Genomic DNA, 22,823 nt, shown 5'->3' with positions numbered 1-22,823 from the left:
CTTACTTTATTTTTCCTTCAGGTTTTATGTTTATCATCAGATTCTTAAACATGAGAAGCCACCGACATTCACATTCAGAAGGGGTTTTTTAAAGCACTATAATTTACAGCTTACCAACAACAGTGTGGATTTCCTTCAGTATTGCTGTTTCGACCTCAGGGTACTCTGCCACAAGGAGTAACATGAAGTACAGGGTGACAGACATGGTGTCGGGGGCCGCGATCAGCATTTCCAGTATACACTGGTTCACGTTCTCTTTCGTCAGGTCTCCACGTCTCTGAAGAATTGAACAGAGAGGAAAAGGTTGGAAGATGGAATCCAAGTTTCAGAAAATGAGGGGAGGTGACCCTCCAGTATCAACAATCTCAACAAAATAAAGTTACAGGTCTCTGTAATTAGTACCAACATTTTTACATATTAACACTCTGCTTAAAGATGAACAAATAGTAATTACCTGTGTCCCATCAACCCTCCATATACTCAAGTTTCACATCTATAGATTTAACTAACTGGCATCACATATATTTTTGTTGTGTTTTTATTAAATGGATACTGACTTTTTCTCTAAATTAATACAATATCATAACTATTAGCATAGCATTATACTGTATTAGGTATTATAAACAATCCAGAGGTGAGTGGATCCCTGTGGGAGGACACAGTATATGCATGCACTATGGCATGGTAGAGGTAAGATTTGCACATTCTTAGATTTTTGTATCTGGGGAGGGTTCTGGAATTAAAAGTTCCAGATATTGAGGGATGCTTTTATTTAGTGTCTTAGGTCTCCTCTCTTCCTGGTTTCACATATTATATTATAATATAGAAGAATTTGAATGATGAATGTCATAAAATGGCTGGTGTTTAGGCTATTTTGGTGAACTATCATAAGACTGTCTGCTAGAGGAATTTTTAAAGAGAGACCATGCCGCATTTCTAAAAAGGATTCTTTAAATTATGGTACACCATCATAATGGGGTTCGTTCAGGTCAATACCTCAGCAAAAATCAAATCAGTTGCAAAATCCATACAGTCTTCCAGTTTCTCTGCTGTGGAGACCTTGTTTCTTTTTTCTTCCACCAAAATGGCTATCTCATCTTTCAAGTCCTTGCTGTGGGGGAAAACGTCAAAATTTTCTTAGTTTAGACATCCTGCAAAACAGACTCTGCTTGGTTTAAAGCCATTGGCACTCGTGAGTAAGTGAGTTCGTATTTCATTTCTTCACAAATATACGTAAGTTACACGAAGCTTGCATCATTGTATGGTACCAGAGTTCACTGTGGTTTCTAAAACACTGGTAGTAATCTCAAAGCTGTGACTTGAATTCTACGTTTCCATTTTTCTAGATCTGCAGAAAGTCCTGACCAGTGTCACTGTTAGGGTGGCCCATGCTTTTCTGTCAACTCATAATCTACTGCAGTGCCCTTATTCCAGAGAGCCCTCGGACCGCACATTCGGCTCCTTCTTGAGCAGCTTCTTGGCCAAGGGTTCCTTTAGTCTTTGGTCTGTCCCAATGCAGCCGCATTGCTATGGATGCTTCCCATGTCACTGAGCCAACACGCCCCGCTGCACTCTGGGGAGCATCGGACATACCAAAGTGGCCAACAGCAGCAGAGACACAAGGACCCGTGTGTGCAGTGTGACCGCGCTTGAAAGCCCTCCAGGCCTGTGCTACTTACACGGATCTTTCATACTTTCTGTAGAGCCAAGAAATCTTAAAGAAGATGTTAGGTTTGATGAGGAGCGCTTGCCATGCATTGAAATAACCCTGGATTTTTTTCACAATGGCACTTTCTGTTGAGGCAAAAACAAGAAGAAATTCACTGAGGAAAATATGAGCCTCTGAGCAGAACTCTGGACAGATTCTTTTACGAGTCACCAGTGATGGTCCAGCGATATAATACTAGGAGGCAAATCTCTTATTAATTTACCTACTTGGCCTCTAAATTGACTGAGTTGTCCATAGAGTTGCCAGTTTTCAAGCTTGTGTTTCAGACCACAGCCTAGATTCTCACACCCCACCCCCCACCCCACCCCCCCCCCCGCGCGCGCGCGCCTTTGTGTGTGTGTGTGTGTGTGTGTGTGTGTGTGTGTGTGTGTGTGGTGTTTCTTTGAGACAGGGTTTCTCTGTGTAGCTTTGTGCCTTTCCTGGAACTCACTCTGTAGCCCAGGCTGGCCTTGAACTCACAGAGATCCACCCGCCTCTGCCTCCCGAGTGCTGGGATTAAAGGTGTGCGCCACCGCCCAGCCTCACACTCCCTTCTGGTTGAGCTCCCCCCACTCCGACTTTTCTGGACAGAGGGGAGTGATTAGTTATCGCATCCCTGCTCCTGCCACCTGGAGGGGTGTTATTTGGACAAGCAAGATGGCTCAGTGGGTGAAGGTCCTTGCTTCCCTATGATCGTAATTCCATTCCTGGAACGCTCATAAAGGTGGGAGGAGAAAATAGCTCCAGAGCTGCCCCCTGACCACAGGTATACAGAGTGGCACATGTGAATAATGAAGATGACATTAATTTTAACCCCGCCCCCCGAGCCCATTGTGCTGCCTGCTCCGTCCAGCTGATTTTGGAGTTAGGTGAGACATTAGCTGGACCGTGCATGTGCTGGGGTTGCCCACCTAATTAACAGTGCCTCAGTGTCTCACTTCTCAGTGCTATGTTCACGTCATAGCGCTCTTCACACAGCCTTCATACTGACCTACATTTGGATCAAAGTGCAGAGTTCATGTTTCTTTCTCCAATGCATTGTCCTGAGCCTCGTGCATTGTTAGTAACAGATAAATGATAATGAGTTAAGTTGAATAATAAAGAAAAAAAGTCATTGCTTATTTTTTTTTTCACATTACACCAGCCCTATATACAAATGGGAAAGGAATCAACATTTACTCTCAACTGCCAAAATGCCGATAATCACTTCTAGGTTGCTTTACAGAGCTTTTAAGTTTAATCCTTATAGTCTTGCCAGGGGAGTGATAGTGTCTTTGATTTGCAAATAAAGTACAACTGATAAAAATTAAGGATGCAGCCGGTATGGCCAGCAGGTCAGCTTGGGAGCTTAACAAATATTCAGTATAAAGGGAAACACAGGTAACCCACATGGGTTATACAGGTGTTATGGCAACCCAGTCTGGACCCAGTCATTGACTAAGGGAGAGACCTACAGTTCCCTTGACACAACCCGTCCTGACAATCCAGGCCTGGGGGAACCCAAGGAGTGGGGCGGGATCAGCGTGTCTAGTTAACTTCAGCAGAAATGTATGCAGGGAGGTTAGAAGCAGACCAGGCAAAAGGTGACACAAAAACCTTCCAGAGTAAATGCATAGTTAGGTCAAGTTTCTATAGCCCTCCTGAGGAACAGTCCACTAGAGAAGACAATCTCTTCCTGGCCATGGGAGAAAGGGAGGTCTCATAGCTGATCTTGTTCAACTGTGGGAAGTCAGGTGACAGACACATGGACGACTCAGAAGGGTTTCCTCAAATGCTAGGGCATGGCATCATTCTCCTGCCCACATTGTGTTCTTTCAGCTCTGCACATGGCTGTGACTTCACTTTGTTCAGGCTGTGTGTAAATGTCCTCTGTGAAGAGATCTTTCCTGACCACTCAGCTCCGTAATGACTATGCCCACACTGCTACCCCGCCTCAGTCCCTGATCTTTTACACTGATTTGGTTTTGCCTCAAGGCATTTATTATTGCCTAATATGTAATTTGGTAATCACTTGTTTTACTACCCATACACCCCTACTGAAATATAAGCTCCCCAAAGGTGAAAACTGTACCCATCTCCCTGGCTCGCCTCAGAACCTAAAACATTGAATAGCAGTCAATACATATTGTTGAGTGAATGGATGAACCAATGAACATGGTTATAAATTAATTTAGAAAAGTCTCATACTAATCAACGGCAGAATGGAATTTATCCAAATAACTGTTTGCTTTTGGGTGGTGGTAGTAATGTGCACAATTTAAAAATATTCATCTTTTGTAGCTTAGTGGAGAAGGTGAGATGTCAGGTTGGTATAAATATTAAATGGCAGACATGTACATAAAGTGTCTTTTCATATTGTTTGGTATATAATAGATACTAAATTACTGGCAGATGTTATCATTTCTGGCATTATAGGCAGCATTGTTATCTCATTTTATCATATACAGTCAAGTTCTCATATAGAGTACCTTTGAGAGAAGAAGTATGTACACATATAAATAAATAGTTGCATGGGTATGTATCATGCCCAAAAGAATGATTGGAAATGGTTAAATACATCCAGTTTTCCAGCTCTATGTTAATGACCACACTAGCCGATAATCTTTGCCTAGAGTAGAATGTTATGTCCTAGAGCAACACAGGAGGCAGAGAAGAGATGGAGGTTGACCTCTGCTTTGAAAGTGTATAGCCTAGAAATGAACAGGGAGGAACACTACAGGGAAATACCCTGCGGAATACTTAGAGACGCTCACTTAACCACGAGCAACGTACAGAGCAGCTCTTTGCCTCAGTGTGCTGTCCCCACGTGCCCTTTTTAAAAGGGGGCAGGAGGCATGAGAATTCAAAATCCAGTACCATCCAGAGGGATCCCCAGGAACAGCATGTTAGAGGTGTCCAGCATGATGTGCCGCATGAGGGTCAACACATCCACGTAGCCTGAGCTGTCGGTGACTTCGTCCAGCCTGTCCAAATGCTGCTTGATGGACTCTGTGCAGACTTCTACCATTCGAACGAGACCTGGGCCTGTCAGAGCTGAAGGACAGAGATTTGGCCATCACAAACACCAGGACACACACGAGCAGGCTGCCTTTTTATGTCAGGAGCAATTGCCCGCACCTTCACATTCAATAACAGGATGAGAATTTTCATAATCTTCTCCATACCTTCTTGAGTTACCCTGATTTTCTGTAAGAAGTGCTTATCGTTTTGACTAAAAATTAGTGAATATTAATTTTAAAAGATGATTCAAATTCAAGCCTTTCTTTAAGCCCTAGTTAATCATTTGTGAGGCTGCAGATGAAACAGTCATTTTTTTTCTGGGTACAATAACCAACGGTGCTTTTTCACACTTACTGTACGTATTTCCCTTGAGGTGATGGTTTGGATTTGGTCAGGGTCACGTTTCTTTTACGTTTTAGGATGTGGAAGGACAATACTACAGAATCAGTGAGGTTGGTCCTTTACCACTTCACCTAAGGTGCGTCCTGGTTGGCACAGATGTGCAATGGAGTCTTAGAGACACTGACCGTGAGCCTTTCTCTTACTCTTAGCTGCTCTTCAGATTGGCTCCAGATTCATTTTACACAGCAAAGGCAGGCAGAGCAGTTGCTCATTCGCTTTGCAGGCTTTAGTGACCGAGGAACTCCTCAAAGAGGGTGACAACTACTCCCCGGCATTGTCCTTCAACCAATCTTACATGAGGGTCCTCGACACATGTTTGTCAAATAAATGAATGAGTAAATGGATGGACAAATGAGTGGATGGGTGAATGAATGAATGAATGAATGAATGAATGAATGAATGAATGAATGAATACAGGTAGAGTGACTTGGCTCTGCCCTCCTTTGCTCTGCTCCTGGCCCTCTGGTTGCTGGATGGCCCTGGTAGCCCATCGTGGTAGTTTCTTAAGTTTCCCTCGGACTATTCTCTATTTTTATGTCTTCTGTTATTCAGACTTGCTGAGAAAGATCTTTAAACGACATGGAAATTTTGGGGGTACCTTGAAGGCAATCATTCTCTCAAATCAGGAGATCATTCTCTCAAAAAGGAGAAACATGTATCTGAAGGCCGACTTAGCAAATGAGAAAGGAAGCTCGCCAGCATGGCGGCTCACACCGATAATCCCAGCACTCTCGGGCCTGTGGCAGAAGGGTTCTTAGAAGTTCAAGGCCAGTTTGGGCCCCATAGTGAGCTTCTGGCCAGTATAGGTTACAGAGTAGGATCTTGTCAAGAAAGAATGTGGTAGGCAGTGTGTGTTGGGGGTGGAGGATGGAGAGAAGGAAGGGAAGGGAGGGAAAATGGAGTAGCAGAGATCTGGGGATACCAGCCTAAGGACACTAAAGATCCCCAAATGTGTTAAAGAAGGCTGACGTAGGAGCCTTCCTCCAAGTGGAGGACGGAACTACCTGGGTGTTCTCTGTTCTCTGGGTAATGGCCACATTCAAGAGAGGGACAAATTATCCCTTAATGACTCAGCTCTTGGTACAGAAGGGGCGGCTCCACAGGTCACCCAAGGCTTCCTTCCAGGTGAGTGCAGGATTTGCCTCTATGACCAAGAACTGGAAGCCGTATTTCACAGACCAGAGAGTGCAATATGATGGCCTATGGGCATTAGTGTGTGTAGATATGATTTAACGCATAAATGTACTTAAAAGCACTCTCATCTTGGTCAAGAGAAGAATCAGCAAGTAGTCAAATTTCATCTAGAAGTAGCTCTTTTGGCAGTTTCAGGACACAACTTCTCTCCACTCCACCGCCCTCTCCCCCATCTCCCAGGATGCACCATTTCCACAGCTGCGTTTCCCTGCTTCCCTACACCCCAAGATTCACACTTCGTGATGTTACTGACTTAGACTCTAACTCCAAAAGAAGAGTTATGGAGATGCTTAGGACTCTCATTAATTTTATAAAAATGTCAGTCACTGCAGTATGCTTTTTAGTAAGTAATTAGCTTACTGTTTTTGGAATTTAATTGGGGTCTAATTTTATAACATTTTATTAGAAAGTCTGATCTCATATATACAGGGCTAGTCTAAAACATCTACCAAGATGTGTTGGTAAATCTCCAAGTTCGGATAAAATGCCCCCCTTTCCACAGTTCTTGTCCCCATGACCTCTCCTCTGTCTGCCTCTTGTCACTTCAGTAACCCCCACATGTTTTCATTCTTCATGGTTGTGTTTCCTTCTCCTTAACTTTCACCTGCTCCAGAGGACAGACACACAGACAAATGTTCATATCATTTTCTTTGAAATATTTAGTGAATCCTTGTAACTCTTGAGATATGCTCAAGTCCTTGATTTAATGAGAAGTGTCTTGAGTGATTTGGACCTGCCTTTCTCTTGCCTGATGTTTTTCCATGAAGGGTTCCTGGATATGTCCTGACGCTCCATCTTTCTCCGCTGTCAAATATCCCATTCTTTGCTCCTACAGTGTCTTTCTTTGTTACACTTTGTTAGATTTTACTTCATTCAAAATTCATCATAAGCATCCACTGTCCTAAAGTGTCTTTCCTGGCCCCTTGGTGGCTTTAGGTGGCCCATGTGTCTAGTCTCTGCAGTCTAGTGCAACCTCACCTAGACAGTATTTGGTGATACACAAGCCCACCTTACCCAGCCTTCTCATTACATGGTCCTCAAAGGGCAGAACCAAGTCTTTCTTATCATTGTATTATTAGTATCTAATACAATGATGAGAACAGCAGTTTGTTATATAAAAAAATTAATTAATAGAATTTAGAGATTCTATTAATTCTTGAATGTTAAGAGTACAGGATATTGGTATGTGAAAGTTAACTACTCCTAAATGCTAATTGGCATATTCTTAGTAAACCTGGGTCAAATGACAAAGTAAAATACAACTTATGTTTCTATGGCGTCAGACATGTGTATGTGTTCTTTACAACAGCTCACGCCCCAGGTCTATAATATTCATCAATCTCCGTGGATAAAGAAAGCACACAGATACTAACTGACTTGGCTGAAGTCCTGTAAGCAGTAAGCAGCAGTGCTGGGACATGAGCCCACTATCACCCTGAGACGTGTACCTTTCCACTAACCCAGCGTCAGTCTTGTAAGGCACAGGGAGATGGATCTGCTTCAACAGAGTAGTGCGCGCACACACACACACACACACACACACACACACACACACAAAAAAAAAAAAAAAAGAAAAAACCTCTCCAAAGTTGTCTGGGGTCCTAATCCCAAAATGACTCAAGTATGTGTCCTCAAGAAGAGGAGATTATGGTGTGTCATCATGGTAAGCCCAAACCAATCCCAAGAGTCATTGGTGAGGAAACTTTCCCATCTGAGGTCATAAGCGAAGGTGGGGCAGAGGTGTGCAGTGTAAAGAGGAGCAAATCTGCCCCCCCAGACAGGAATGAAGGTGGGGCTCCAGGAGCCAGAAGAGTTGAGATCAATGACCCCTCCTATCCACAGGCTTGCCATCGCCTGCTGAGACCCACGACTGACCTCTGACTGGCAGAAGTTTAAGATAGCAAGCCTGTCATTCACCCCAAGCTGTCTAGTGTATTACAGCAGCCAGAGGAAGCCCTTGGCTTCCTATAGCAGTGTGGCTAGGTCTTAAGAGACCTGCAGAGCCTGCATGGAAAGAAGAATTTGGATGGTACACGGGCATACCTAAAATCCGTGTAGCTCCAGATGCCATCTCTGGCAAGGTTGCCAAGGCATGGCTATCTTTTCCGATGCTTGATTTAGCATCAAAAAATGGCCTTATGTAGTCCTCAGCCGCTTCATTTTCCGAATGATACAGTAAAGGGTAAGTGCTGGATAAGGGGGCTTGGAACTGAGTCTCTGCTCACCTCTGCCTTGCTCTGCTGGTGCAAATCTCAAGCCTTCTAGGAGTTCATTTCTTCAACCACAAAACTCAGAGGCCAGATGAAGTCACACACAGAGTCTTCCCCTGTAAGATTCTCTCGTTGTTCTCTCTTAAAATGTGTGGCCTGTCAGAGAGCTGGTCTGCCAGTGTGTTATGTAGTCATGTTTCGATCAAACACTGAGCTAAAACACTACATTCTTAGTTGAAATGACCCTCAGGCAGGTCAATCTCTTCGGTTTGGCTATAATCATAGACTCTGGGGTTGTATTCTGGGGGCTAATGTTGTAATCTCGGGCAAGTAATTTAACCTGTTTGAAACTTGTTTTCTCACCTATAAAATGCAGGTGATATGAAATTTCTCTATATGAGGTTGCTGTGGAATTACAATGTCAAGTGTCTAGGATGATGTTTGATGCATAAGCAAAGGTATAAAGAAGCTTTATCCATATTATTTCAAAATTATGTGGCAGCAAAATTTGAATCATAATTTTTTTGTTTGTTTTGTTTTTTTGAGACAGAGTTTCTCTGTGCAGTTTTGGTGCCTGTCCTGGATCTGTAGACCAGGCTGGCCTCGAACTCACAGAGATCCGCCTGACTCTGCCTCCCAAGTGCTGGGATTAAAGGCCTGCGCCACCACCACCCGGCTTAAGTCATAATTTTTTAAAAAAGAAGTACATTTATAGACCTAAGAAAAGAACGTAGCATTCCTGTTTACCTTTCATGAAGAAAGGGCGAATTGTTTTCCAAAGGTCGGGATTATTGTTAAATATGATGCCGTTCTCATGCATTCCAATGCACTGCAGTCCACGTTTGCTGCCAAATCTGGAGATGTAGTTATTGTGCTTCATGACGTGGAACATACTTGAGGACCTGTAAAGAAAGCGAACCTTGGTGTTAAGCCGACGGAGGGGAGGGGATTTATGGCAGTTCATTCAGACTGTGTGGTGACTTTCTTAACAGAAGCATGTTGATCCAAATGCAAAGTATGGTTTCTAGTATTCAGGCTGAGTAAGCATGCTGGGAAGCCTGAGAACATCCTAGTTCAATCGAACCATTTCTACGTTCTGATCATTTACGTATCGCTGTAGGGAGAGGGGGAAGCCCTGAGGGGAGTCCTGAGTGAATATGCGCTGTTGGCAAGGGCACTGCCATGTCAGTGATCAGAAGAAAACGGCAGAGCCTTCCCTTCTGGTCCACGTGTGGATGTTGACAGTGCATACAGAAAACACCCACCATCACGTTCTCCCCCAGATATTATAGCCTGAAGACTGCTCCCCTGTAGAGACTGTTCCCAGTGGGATTAGCTAACGCTGCCACCTTGATCCAGCTGTATACCATAAACCCTGCCTCCTTATCTGTATGTAACAGCCCCAGTCCTTGCTCAGCTGGATGCAATGACCCTGCCTCCCTGCTCAACCTCACATAATAAACGTGCTAAGTTTCAGGGACGAGGGGGATGCCCGTGGTTTATTCCACTGGAACTAATTTAAAAATAAGGAAAAAAACTCTAAAATAATAATAATGATAAGAAATAACTTATTTAGTTGACATTTATTTCAGGAAAAAATCTTAAAATAAAAGCTATCAAAATAAACTCTCCCAATTTAATTTCCAATAATATTCTAAAAATGACTCAAGTTTTTGACACATTTTTCTTTCTAAAAGCAAAAACAAAAATTCACACGGTTCAAATTGAATGCCAAGAAATTAACCTGGCATTTCAAATTTTACTTAGGTAGAATTATCACTCTATAAAACAGACTGAAATTACTGACAATTAAATAAGACCTATAGCTTCCCTTACCTTTTCCTAGCTTACTCTACAAGTAAAGCATTCTTCGTTCACAATCTTGTATCTAACGATTTTCAGTACCTGAGGGATGGACAGAGCCTTGTTTTTTTCTGCCCTGGTTCCCAAGGATTATGTATACTACATTTGTCTTGTGGACCCTACTGAACGTTAGCTACGGGTTAAAAATCCATGTGTCCCTTAGGGGGCGCTATCGTCCCAGTTATTTTCAGTCTGAAGTTCTGCCAAGCAGAGACACCATCAAGGAAAAATGCCAGCCGCAGAAAAGCCGTTTCAAGCAAGGTCATTTACCAAAGTGAGGCGGAATGAATAAAGCAGGAAATTGGACAGTGAGGGAGAAGACTGCTGAAGGACGAGAGGCCCCAGGCCACGCTCCTCCTGGCCCTCACAGAGACCTGACCCTGAAGCCAAGCCAGGCTGAGGGAAACGTCCTGCTTGGGAGAGTGAATATTTGTCAGCAGAGTCCCCAAGTTCGGAAGAGACAGTGGACAGTGTAACGCCACTGAGGTCAGAGGTCATACTTTTAAACATGACTCAAGTTAAGACATCACCAAAATGGGCAAAACCCCCACCCCCAGCGTGGTATTTCTACTCTGTCTCCCTCATCCGTCCTCTCAATCTCTATTGTGAGTCCTGTCTCCAAACTAAAACTTCAGAGATTTTCCTGAGGAAAGAGTAGTGGCTAGAAGACAATCCCTGGGACCCATGCTCTACGCTCGGCCTTCCTTCCTATTGCTATGGTTGAAATGTTATGTCCTTATTCAAGACTAGTCCCCCAACATGTCCCTGAGACAGCTTCACATTTCACATAGCACCCCCTTTTCTTCATTAGCAATTCCTTGGTAGTTCGCCATTCCCACCACAACTCCCAGGCACATGACCAGATGCCTTTTTATCTCTAGTCGAGTCTTTGCCACGATTCCTTTCAGCCTCTGGGCCATCGTTGCTGTTCGTTGAATGGTTCAGACCTGCGCCTGCCTCACAGCCCCTGCTTCTGCTGCTCCTTCTGTACGATGCACTTTTTTCCAAAGCTCTGTCTGGATCACGTCTTCGCTTCAAGTCTTTTGAAAGATGTATTTTATCTTTCCTTTTCCGTGTGTGTGTGTGTGTGTGTGTGTGTGTGTGTGTGTGTGTGTGTGGTGTGTACCTATGTCTACATCTATGTAGGCAGACGCGTGTGAGTGTAGACACGGAAGCCTTCAGTTGATGCCAGGAATCATCTTTGGTCAGTCTTCCACCTTATTCATTGGTGCATTTCCCTAGCCCTCCTTTTAAGTCTGCCATCAATGAGGCCTGCCCCAAACCACCAACTCACTCACAATTATACATACTATGCTCCCCACAACTAGTCCTCCCCTAAGATCCCCCCACCCCGTATAGTACATATCTACCTGGCTTCCTTGAGGCCGTCTCAACTTTAGCACTAAAAGTTCCCTAGCTTAGAGAATCCCCTCATCTCAGGCAAATTGAACAGTTGGCCACCATGTATACACTACATAATGACACTTCCATTACAGATGGGCTGCACAATTAACAATGTGGCCACATGAGATTATGTCACCTAATTACAATAGTGACCATCTTATGTGATGCTCATACACTGACAAAATAGCCTAAGAATGTGTTTCCCAGAATGCATTTTGCAGAATGCATTTCGCAGAATGCATCCATCATTAAGAAATGCATGACTAGACCGTACATTTCATTTGTTCATTCACAGTATACTAACTGTATGTTGTCCCACGATGGTGGGAACTTTGAGCCATTTTTATTCTCCAAATATAATACCGCTGTGTTCCTAGAGTAGAACCTGGTGTTCAGTATCTTCTCATTTATCAAAGGAATACAAAGCCAAATAGTACTGTTAGTGCTAAGTCTCAAACCTGGGACAAACGGCTAACTGAGGTGCTTATTTAACATACTGCTCCTAGGTATGCTGGAGGAGAAAGTTTATTGTAGAATGAGGGAGAGCATAGGCAGAGATGGAGATAGAGACATCTGGGAGAGTCCAGAGTGAACATGGCCAGACTGAGCTGGGCCATGTGAGGAGAGGGGAAGGGGAGAGGAGAGAGCCGCTGACCAAGATGCGTGGCCTGGGCCAAGAGACTGGCCAATAGGGTAATGGAGAGGCTAAAAGAGCCAGGTAACCAAAATGGCTGATTATACAGGGAAGGGCAGCCCAGCCCCAGGGCTGGAGAAGTTTAAAGTCGGGGGCAAGGTTTGCCAGCCATACCCTGTAACAGGTAGGGGCTGAGGAATGCTGGGAGAACCTGGCAGCCAGGTCCACTTTGATATGTTAAATAGGCACCTCAGTTAGCCATTTGTTCAGGGTTGGAGAGCTGACAATTAGTACATACGCTCTTAATATAAGTTGAATGAATTCCTTGTAAATTTACACATAATTAAGACAGGTGTGCAAATGAAACTTTCCTTGCCATATTAATCGTGAATTGTCCTTTACGAATGTCATTTAAATTATTTCATTTTTGTGTTTGTGACAAAATGAACTGCGCGCGCGCACACACACACACACACACACACACACACACACACACTGGACATATAGTATAGCATCTGTAGGTGTGGAGCGGAACGGCCGGAGGGCACTTCTTTGCTTGTTCTTTGGCGGATTCCATCGTCGCTCACATCTCAGAGCCTTACCTCAAAGTCTCCAGGATGTCCGGGCAGCATGCAAGCAGCACCCCTCCTGCCCGCCTCCCCTGAAAGTCTGCAGCCTCTGATCCTTTGGGACCGGGCTGATTGGAAAAGTTGGACTGCAGTCATTCCACAGTAGCAAGGACTCTACACCTCAAACTTTTCAAAAGGAGGAGAGATCTGGCGAACCATTCAAATCAAAACAACAATCTTGCTGAGGTCCAGCGGGTTTGTTTGAAGAGGTACAGGTAGTTCTGGAAAGGACCTGAAGAGCAGGGAAGGGAGGGAGACAGGGACAAACTCGTCCTATTCCAGAGGGGAGCTCAGCCTTTAACAACAAAATGGAGGGCTTGGAGGCAATTAAGGAGATCACAAAGGCTCCAACAAGTGAAAGGGCTTCGGGAACATAGCAAGAAATGAGCTGGAGGAGCTGGGGGAGGGGAGGGAGGCTGTGTCCGTGCCTCCGTGACTGTGCTGGCCAGAGTCTCTAAAGCTGCTTCCCTAATGGAGAAGGAAGGGTAGGATGGTCCTGACTGTGACAAGGACCCCACTTTAGGAGTTGTATGTGGACACCCAATGGGTTTGTCTGGCAACCTAAGTTTCTAAATGTCCACTCTCTGGGAGCAATGTTACCTAGGACTCAGTTCTCCGATCTATCATTCTTCGTTTCAAATCTAGTCTTAGACCCACCACCTTGGCTAGCCTCAAGGGTAATGCAGTAAGAGGAGAACTACTCCAGAGCTGCTTAGCTGTTTGCCCTAGTCCCAGAGGAAGGCACTCTGGCTCCAGGAACAACCTTTTCCTCCTTTTCCAAGCTCCGCAGGTAGGAGTTTCCCAAGTTCCGCAGCTCTCTGGAATCACCCAGGGCTTAAACAGCACTGGCGTCTGTCCACACCCAGGCTTGGTCACAGAGCCCAAGCATTAGGGTTCCAACTGCTCCCTGGCTGACTCGCCCATGAGAGAATCACTGCTCAGGCAGATGTGCTTCTGGATAAATATCCCCAGGCTTATTTCACCTGTTTGCCAAGGGGAAGGGGAAAGGAAGCCATGCCAAGCAGAGTAGAGCTAGCAGGCCAATCCATGTGCTAAAAAGCGGAAGTGACTGTCCCCACCCCCAAACCTAAATGGCATCAGTTACAAGACATTTTCTAAGACAATTAACCAATTGAAAAGTGACTGAAGCACCGAAGACAGGAAAATGTATCAAATCAGCTTGAGTTAGGCTGGCCAGAGCTCAGTAGACCATAACAGAGCAAATCAAAGCGTAATTGTAATCCTGGCATTGGAGCGCGGCCTCTGAACCGTCTGAAAACTTGTCAAAGCAGACCATGGGGTCCTAGTCCAGATTTTTATTTAGTAGGTCCTGGTGGAGTACAAGCATGTACATTTCTAACGAGTTCTGAGCTCTGTGGTGGTTGCTGCTGACGGAATCCTGCCAGGAAGCCTCAGCGCTGGTCCGTGAGGAGCCTGACACTTCCGCCCACAGCTGCTCGGGACTGTGTAGATGTGGTCTGCCTTAGCCATTCTTCAAAGTGCTATAACATCAGACTAAATGAAACAAGGAAACCTCAGGCCAAAACTGAGAATTGTATAGATCCAAAACAAAACCACTGGGATATTGAAATATTTGGAATTATGGGATGTTTTTCTCCCTTGTGTCCCTTCCAGTATTTACTTCAAAGAACTGGGCTTCAGGATACTATTAGCTTTGATAAAATGATATATATATATAATCAAATGAATCAGTAAAACGCCTCGGTAGATTTTAGCTTGCGGGAAAAGTTCTATCAAGGGTTATAAATACTAAAATATTTATGATATGGTGGTTGTAGATAACTTTGCTAAAAAGTTAACTTGAGATAGCTGGAAGTCTAGTGGAATATGCCTTCTTTTAATTCCTCCATCTTCTCAAATCAATAGACAAGAAAACTAGCAAACAAGAAAACAGTTCATTTTTTCTTTTAATCATTCTTAGTAGTCGATTCATATTTAGTTAATCCTAGGATGGATGCAATCCAGCAAAGTACGACAGTGTGGGAGGGAGGGAGGGCTTTGGTTTCTAATGGGCACTCCTGATCCTGATTGGTTTCAGGTGAATCAGCCGTGACGCCAGCACCGAGCCAGAGGGCAGCAGCTGGTGACTTCCCTCTGCGCTGTTTGCCGCCTCAGAGATGTCCAGGAGCCTGCAGGGTGACCACGCTAAGATAAGCCTCTTTTTTTGCTGCTGTTTAAGGATTAGGTGGATTGTTTTGGTTTGGTTTTTATTTTTTTGTACACTGACTTGTAGAAATAATCTCAGGAAAGCAGAAAAAAAAAGTTATCTTTTCCCTAAAGCATGCTTGGCCAAAACCATCTGGACCCCGAGTTTCCACATTTGCTACTCAGAGAAATTTTGAATGACTTCCCAACTTTCTATGGTGCTACGTGTCTCTGGCTTTGACTCAAGAAACTTTCAATTATTTTGCTTTTCCACGGTATCAGACTGCTACATGGCCGTTTTTCTGTCTTCATTTCCACGGGGGTGGGGGTGGGGGATGAGGGGGTGGGGGATAGAGGAGGCGGGATGGGGGGGATGAAGCTTTACCAAAATATGGGTTTTTTAGTAGGAAAAACTCAATATTGTTTAAAAAAAATAGGAAAAGTTTCGGAGTGGTAGTGGCGTTTGTACTGAGAATTGAACCCAGCCCCGGCACACACTAAGCGCACATTCTTGCTGAGGTAACCCTCCTCAGCCATTCCAGCCCCCTTTATTCACAGACTCACTTGCTGATAATGAGTGTTTCCTCTCCGCTGATCCAGACTCTCATGAACTCTCCATACATCTTATTATAGTAATTGCAGGCACTTCCAATCCCCATCCACAAGAATCTGCCATGGGAGATGAGGGGTCCAATTCCCAGACAGTAGCCAGGACCTACAACAATCGTGAGACGATGGTGAACTTCTTAATAATGCCAAAAGAGTTGTTCTTCCTTTTAAAAAAACAATATGTATTTGTATTTTATGTACATTGGTGTTTTGTCTGCATGTAGGTCCATGTGAGGGTGTAGGACCTGCTGGAATAGGAGTTGTAGACAGTGGTGAGCTGCCATGTGGGTGCGAGAATTGAACCTGGGTCTTCTGGAAGAGTAGCCAATGCTCTTAACTGCTAAGCCATCTCTCCAGTCCCAGTTCTTTCATATTTAATTTTTTACGTCTTCTGGTCTATATGGGAGTTCAGTATGATTTAGAACAAAACACAAGACTCTACCTCTTCACGAATGAGAAGCACATGGCTACACACTAATTCCTCTTGGTCTGTCATTTCAGTTCCTCTAAACAGGAGGCTCTTTGCTAATTTCTGAGAGTCATGAATAAAAATCGTTTGATCTGTCTGCTAATAAGCATAGAAACTGTGATAGGTGACAAGCTGAGGAACTGTATGGCTTCCTGCTGCTCTTATCCGGAAGTTCTTGGTTGTGAACAGCCCAGTTGACAGAATGAATGGGTTAGAACTGAGCATGGCTTCCTTTCATGAGAGACAAGGTCTGTAAGGATAATGTCCAATCTCAGAGCATCCACTGCCTGGAAAAGGCTTGGTTTACAAAGGGGAGTCTTGAGCAAAAATCTCACGAGGTAACACAAACCTGAGAACTCATTATCTATGCCAGAGCTCATGTACCAGGATCCAGTTTCAGGGGAGAGCAACAGCCAGCTTATAGCCTTGCTTCCACAGACAATGGCAGCAGCGTTCAGAGCATGAACTTGGGGAAAAGGTAGGAAGCTTCATGTGGTTTATATCACAAGATGAACTGGGAGCTTGAATTTGTTCTGTTAAAGTTCTAGGTTAGCATGCAAAGTAATGGGTTTCATTATGTTTCCAGCATTTTTACACATATGCTCTGTATACTTTGGTTTTTTTTGTGTGTGTATGTGTGTGTGTGTGTGTGTGTGTGTGTGTGTGTGTGTGTGTGTGTGTGTGTGTGTTTTGAGACAGGGTTAAACTACTTAGCTCAGGGTGTCCTTGAATATCAAGATTCTCCTGCCTCAGTTTCCCAAGTATTAGGATTCCAATCAAATCTGCTAGACTTTATTTTACTAGTGACTGGTAAAAAGATGAAAAGAATTCAATATTTAAAAAATTGCCGTGTAAAATAATTTTTCTAAATCTTTTTTAAAATTTAGTGTTGTCAATAACATTACTATAAAGCCAAATGTGTATACTTGTATGAGACAACAAGAGTGACATGATAATCTAGATGGTGTAAGATTTCAGTTAAGTCATCTGACCTGAATGTTTACTCCCAATTTAGCAATTTTAATCATTCATTTTGTAGTAACAAGTTCCTATTAATACAATTATCAGACTTCTTCCCCCTGTTTGAAGAGAAGATCTTTGAATCAAAAGAGCAATAGGATCAAAGTTTTTCAATCTTCTAACTCTAGCAGCACTACATTATCCCATAGATGACTGATGTTATATCGAAATAATTCCCTTATGTTCTTTCAAAGATGTAAACAAGCAGATTTGGCTGAATATATATTTCTTCAAAATATCAGATGTATCAACTTTTAATCTATTAAAATGTGATGTAAACAAAATACCATTTATATTATAAATTAGTACATCACAGATGCTTACTTAGTAAATGTTTTCAAATAAACAAGGTATGTGCATATAATATAAAGAGTGAACTTTTGAATGTTGTTCTTGACACACACATACACACAGAACACACACATATACAGACATATACACATGCACGTACAAGTAAATATTTCAAATGCAATAAGAGCAATTTTTATTCTTCCTTAGGGTACTTTAGGTTGTACTTACATTTTGATCAAAAATGGAAGACTCACCGGGCAGCAGTGGTGCACACCTTTAATCCCAGCACTCGGGAGGCAGAGCCAGGAGGATCTCTGTGAGTTTGAGGCCAGGCTGGTCTACAGAACAAGATCCAGGACAGGCACCAAAACTACACAGAGAAATTTGTCTTGAAAAACCAAAAAGAAGGAGGAGGAGGAGGAGGGGAGGAGGAGGAGGAGGAGGAGGAGGAGGAGGAGGAGGAAGGAGAAGAAGAAGAAGAAGAAGAAGAAGAAGAAGAAGAAGAAGAAGAAGAAGAAGAAGAAGAAGAAGACTAACACAAAATCTCAAACTCACTGAAATCTGTCTGCCTGTACCTCCCAAGTGCTGGGATTAAAGATGTGTGCCACCTTGCCTGACCAAAGTGAACCATTTGTTTAAAAAATATGGCAATGGATATTTGTATCTACTGGAAAATGAAGATTGCTAAACAGTATGTGGGTTAAGAACCTGAGGGTTCTACCAGGATGAGAAGTGGAGTTTGGAGTCATTAATGACCACCTGTCTATCACCTTAGTTTATCCAATAAACATGTATGGAGGCCCTACTGTAGACATTTGTTCCAAGTCAGGGTCTAGAGATTCCATGATAAGTATAATAATTCTATATTCTTCAGGGTAGTTGAGAAGATGTGAAAACTATAAAAGCAGGTAATTATAACACAGTATAGGTGTGTGTGTGTGTGTGTGTGTGTGTGTGTGTGTGTGTGTGTCTGTGTGTGTGTGTGCACATATTCCTTGAATCTACATGTAAATCTTGTACTACACCCAGATGGAAAGCTACTCTAGGTGGTGAAATATGAGGGAAGTATTCTAGTCTCTTCCACATTAGGCAGCTCTCTGCTTCTCAGATTGGGAATGCTTCTCTAGGCATAGGATAATTGTGAGAGACCCCTCACCTGCTCCAGGAGAAGTATATACTTCACTGTACACTGATCTGCTCAGATTGCTCCCTAAAAGCTAGCGGCTAGGAACACTTAGCAGCTCTCTTAGTCAGAGAATGCTATTCACACCTCTGAATATACCCTCAAGAGCCCCAGGCACACACTGTTAGAACAATGCTATCCACAGTAACCCAACTGGAGACATTGTCTGATGAATAAACCATGAGATATGCATAACATATAAAACTATATGATGGTGAAAAGGAAGCCCACTGATATCACCATCAAGGATGGAACTTACATACAGTAATCAGAAGGGGCAAGAAAGACAAGCAATACACAATTTATTGCTAAAATATTTAAAACAAGACATAAACTATATTGTCTAGGAATGTGAAATTGGGTCCCAAATTGTAACATAACAAGGCAGTAATTGTTACAAAATCAAGCAAAATGTTTACCTCTGAGAGAGACCAAAGGGAAAAGAGAAGGAGGCAGAGAGGGGAGAAGAGATGGGTGGGGAGAAGGGGAGAGGGGGAGAAGGGAGACGTCAAGAGCGTCTGGAACACTGCTAACCTCCTGCTCCTTGTGCAGGACTCTGACAGCAAATCTGTCATCACCCTGTACATTTTTTGTGAATTATTCTCTTAAGAGAAAAAGAGGGACATGTTGTCATGTCCGCTTCCTCGTGCCTTGCTCTGGGTATGTGATGCTCAGGGAAGAATGTTATCTGGAGGGAGAAGACCAATGTGAAGATTGGAGTGGCAGTGTGTCCTCCAGGTGGGGAGGGTTGCCAGGTGCCTAACAACAAGTCCTGACCGGAGATCAGAGGGCTTGGGATAGTTCTCAGAACTGAAGCGACACCACCTCCCACAGGAACCAGTCTTTACTCCTCAGCACGTGCAGGCCCCTCCCCTCCTCCTCAGCCCATCTTTGCCGCTCTCCAGGTCAGGACCCACACCTTTCTTCTTTACACAACCCCAGTCGCCAAGCACCAGGTCTAGCCGGACTTTTCAGCAAGAATAAATGAAGCAGCTTACACCTGAGCCCCTGAGCCATGACACACTGGGTCAAATCTCTCCTCTTCAAGGCCATTTTTGTCTCCAAAAAAAAAGGGCACTGCCACCAACCTCACCAGACAGAGAGGAAGCTGCTGTAACGGGAACTTACTAAGTAAGGGCTTTTAACCACGACACCTTTTGAATTCCCTTAAGGTTTTTGAGGACCCAGAGTACCCTAAAACTTGTGAATCAAAGAGCCTGGAGAGCCGTGATTCAAGAGCAATGACAGAGGAGCTGGGAGAACTGCCAGTTTTCTTATTTCCTAGGCCTGACAGGAACCCGAGAATCCTGGGCTGTGCCCCTGGAGAGAACAGACCAGACCTCATATTTCCAAGGCAAAGCATGGAAGTAGGTAGGAACTCACGGGCTGAGACTAGAGACTCCCGGCCCTCTGCTGGGGCTCCTCTCTTCCTTCCAGCTTGGCATCAGCAGGCCATTTCCCTCCTCCAGGATTTAATCCTTTATTTTGTTTGGACTTTCTGCCTTCTCTTACCTGTCATAACACGTTACCCGGCAATACAGATCATCTCTCAGGGGCTTTCCCCTGCTATCACATGGAGGAGTTAGACTTATCTCTGTGGCTCACAACCTTGGCTGCTCACGAAACACCGAGGAAGGTTTGAGAGTCTCATCCTGGAGGCCCTACCTCAAACAGAGCTGAGGACCACTGTACAGTCTAGGTGGCTGCCACCGGTGACAGACAGTACCATATCCGTGGCCCAGAAGTGGTAGGTACAAATAAGTGCCACCTAGCTTCCTGATTCAGGCCTGGGGGCTGTCAGTTCTCACTCTGCTTCTTTTCAAAGTACATGTTTTAGCCCGGTGTGGTGGTGCACGACTTTAATCCCAGCACTCAGGAAGCAGAGGCCGGTGGACCTCTGAGTTCAGCACAGGCCTGGTCTACATTACGCAGTAAGTTCCAGGCCAGTCGGATGGCCAGAGCTACATAGTGAGAACGTTTTAAGGGCATTGCAATTCAAATTCTCCAGGGAAGGGCTTGAGGATCAGCTACCATACTCCCACCTTCCTGGTTGTTCTTATACTGAAATTTGACAGAGTGTGGCTTCCTTGATTGATGGCCAGTGCTGGCCTGTTTGCAAGATGCTCTTATAACACAGGTGATTTGGACTTGAGTGTCTGAGCCTATGACAGGACAAACAAGGAAAAGCATTGTACTGCACCCTACCCTCAGTCTCAACTTCAATTTTTCCTTTACTCTGACCAAGGACCTCCCCATGGGAAAGGAAATCTGTGGAAGGCAGCATCCAAGCCAAAGTCATGGAGGAGTTTCCTTCAGCTCCCAGACCTTTTCTTCCAGAGGTGACCCCACCAGGGAGAAGAGGACAAACTCAACAATGCTCAGCTAAATTGGAAATTCAAGTAACCCGAAGTGCAAGGCTGAATCGGAGAGATGGGCGATTCTCTGGAATACTTCAAAAGGAATCCAGACACAGCATTTTGTCCCCGCTCTCCCGAGTCTAGCTGCCACTTTTGATCACCCTGTGCAGAGCCTTGGCATGTCTGTGAATGGGTGGTCACTAGGGTGTTGAAGCAAACCTTGTTGGCTATCTTATGGTGTTAGAAACTAGTGATAACCGTGAGGTATTCGCACCCAAATTTAAAGACATTATCTGGGCTTTCTGTTTGTTCTGAATTAATCTGATAATTGATCACTTCAGCAGCAGTGGCAAAAGTTTTCACTGGGATGATCAGAATAATTGTATCAGTCTCTACTTATGATTGACACACAGACCTGGTTGACAATTCAGTCAGGATGCGATGCTCCCAGAGAATGGTTCCAGTCCCTATTCCCCCACCACTGAGCTCCCAGTCAGCCCTACGGTGATGCCACTGTCCCCGTCTCCATGTGCCAATAAGAGAAAGTGAAGGATAAGATTAAGAGAAAGAAGAAATGCAAGGAAGGGAGAAGGTATGGATGAGAGAAAGAGGGAGAAAACAGACAGGGGAGGGGGAGGCGGGAGGCACAGAGACACTTCCACCTGCAGAGCAGAACTGGAATGGATTTGAATCTGTTGGTTTTCTTTTAATTAGCAAAATCTCTAGAATGTTACCTTGCCCCACTCCATCTCAAGCTTGCCTTTAAGGTACTTTCAGTGCCAAATCAAACCTTCCAAAAACACTACGCAGACTAGAGGAAGCATCTACACGGCATTTATGATGTGATCATCTGCCACGTGCAGGTGATCAGTTTAACATTTCTCATCTTACTGCTCACTTGCTAGCACAGCTGTGGACTTCAGAAACCTTCTGAGGTTTGCTCTTTGTCTTTTTACAAACAAATATTTTTGTTGCCATGGACCAGAGAGCCCAGTGAAACGTTTTGCTTAGGTATAGAACTTAAAAAGTGGCTCACCTGGTATTGAAGATGAGCTCTCACAATTCCAAATCAGGAGGAGGAGGCCCATGATCAGCAGGAGCGGCATGGCACTGATGGACATAGCTTCTGGGACCATGTTGGTGACATTATAGTGCATGGGGTTCAGCATTTCCAGGAACATCTTGTGATCTTTGGCCTCAGAAGAAAAATTCACAGTTCTATAGGAACAAAGCGGTGGTGGAGTCAGAAACTAAACCACTGGGTTTGGCTACGGCTCCCGCCTCTTCTAGGGATGCTAGAAAGGAGAGAGGGGCACTTTGTTTTATAGTGATTGGACATTTAGACAAGACAAATTTGTGGTTACAAGTCAAAACAAGGATGGCCTTGGTAGACTCAGGTCCTGTTCAACGGTTGGTCTGATAGAACTTTATCATCTTGCCCTTGAGTGTGTAGAGTGACGTACATGCTCAGTTGAGAGTCAACTCTCTGAAGTTCATTCCAGAGGAACAAACACGGTGTTACTTCAGCAGCAGCTTGACTTAGGCAATCCTCTTCCTTTAAAGCAGACTCAATTAATGAAACAAATCAAGGGCAGGTAAAGGCTCCCACCACCAAGTCTAACAACCTGAGTCCAGCCCCCGGGACTCATATGCACACGCACATATGTGCATGCACGAACACACA

General features: G+C 44.2%; 1 protein-coding gene across 1 annotated transcript in view; it reads right to left on the bottom strand.

Moving 5' to 3' along the window:
* The window catches only part of LOC114690371 (aromatase), a 28,320-nt gene extending 5,777 nt beyond the window's left edge, over positions 1-22,543 (bottom strand). The window contains exons 1-7 of the mRNA XM_028865130.2: positions 22,176-22,543; positions 15,775-15,925; positions 9,262-9,416; positions 4,565-4,741; positions 1,680-1,794; positions 997-1,111; positions 115-277 (exon numbers count right to left, since the gene is read on the bottom strand). Of these exons, the coding sequence (XP_028720963.1) occupies positions 115-277; positions 997-1,111; positions 1,680-1,794; positions 4,565-4,741; positions 9,262-9,416; positions 15,775-15,925; positions 22,176-22,320 (1,021 nt within the window). The 5' untranslated portion in view covers positions 22,321-22,543. The remainder of the gene's footprint in view (positions 1-114; positions 278-996; positions 1,112-1,679; positions 1,795-4,564; positions 4,742-9,261; positions 9,417-15,774; positions 15,926-22,175) is intronic.
* Positions 22,544-22,823: the final 280 nt, after the last annotated feature.

Source organism: Peromyscus leucopus, chromosome 7 (assembly GCF_004664715.2).
Source record: "Peromyscus leucopus breed LL Stock chromosome 7, UCI_PerLeu_2.1, whole genome shotgun sequence".
Lineage (NCBI taxonomy): Eukaryota > Metazoa > Chordata > Mammalia > Rodentia > Cricetidae > Peromyscus > Peromyscus leucopus.
Note: the sequence above shows the minus strand (reverse complement) of the source record. Positions and strands in the feature narration are given on the sequence as shown.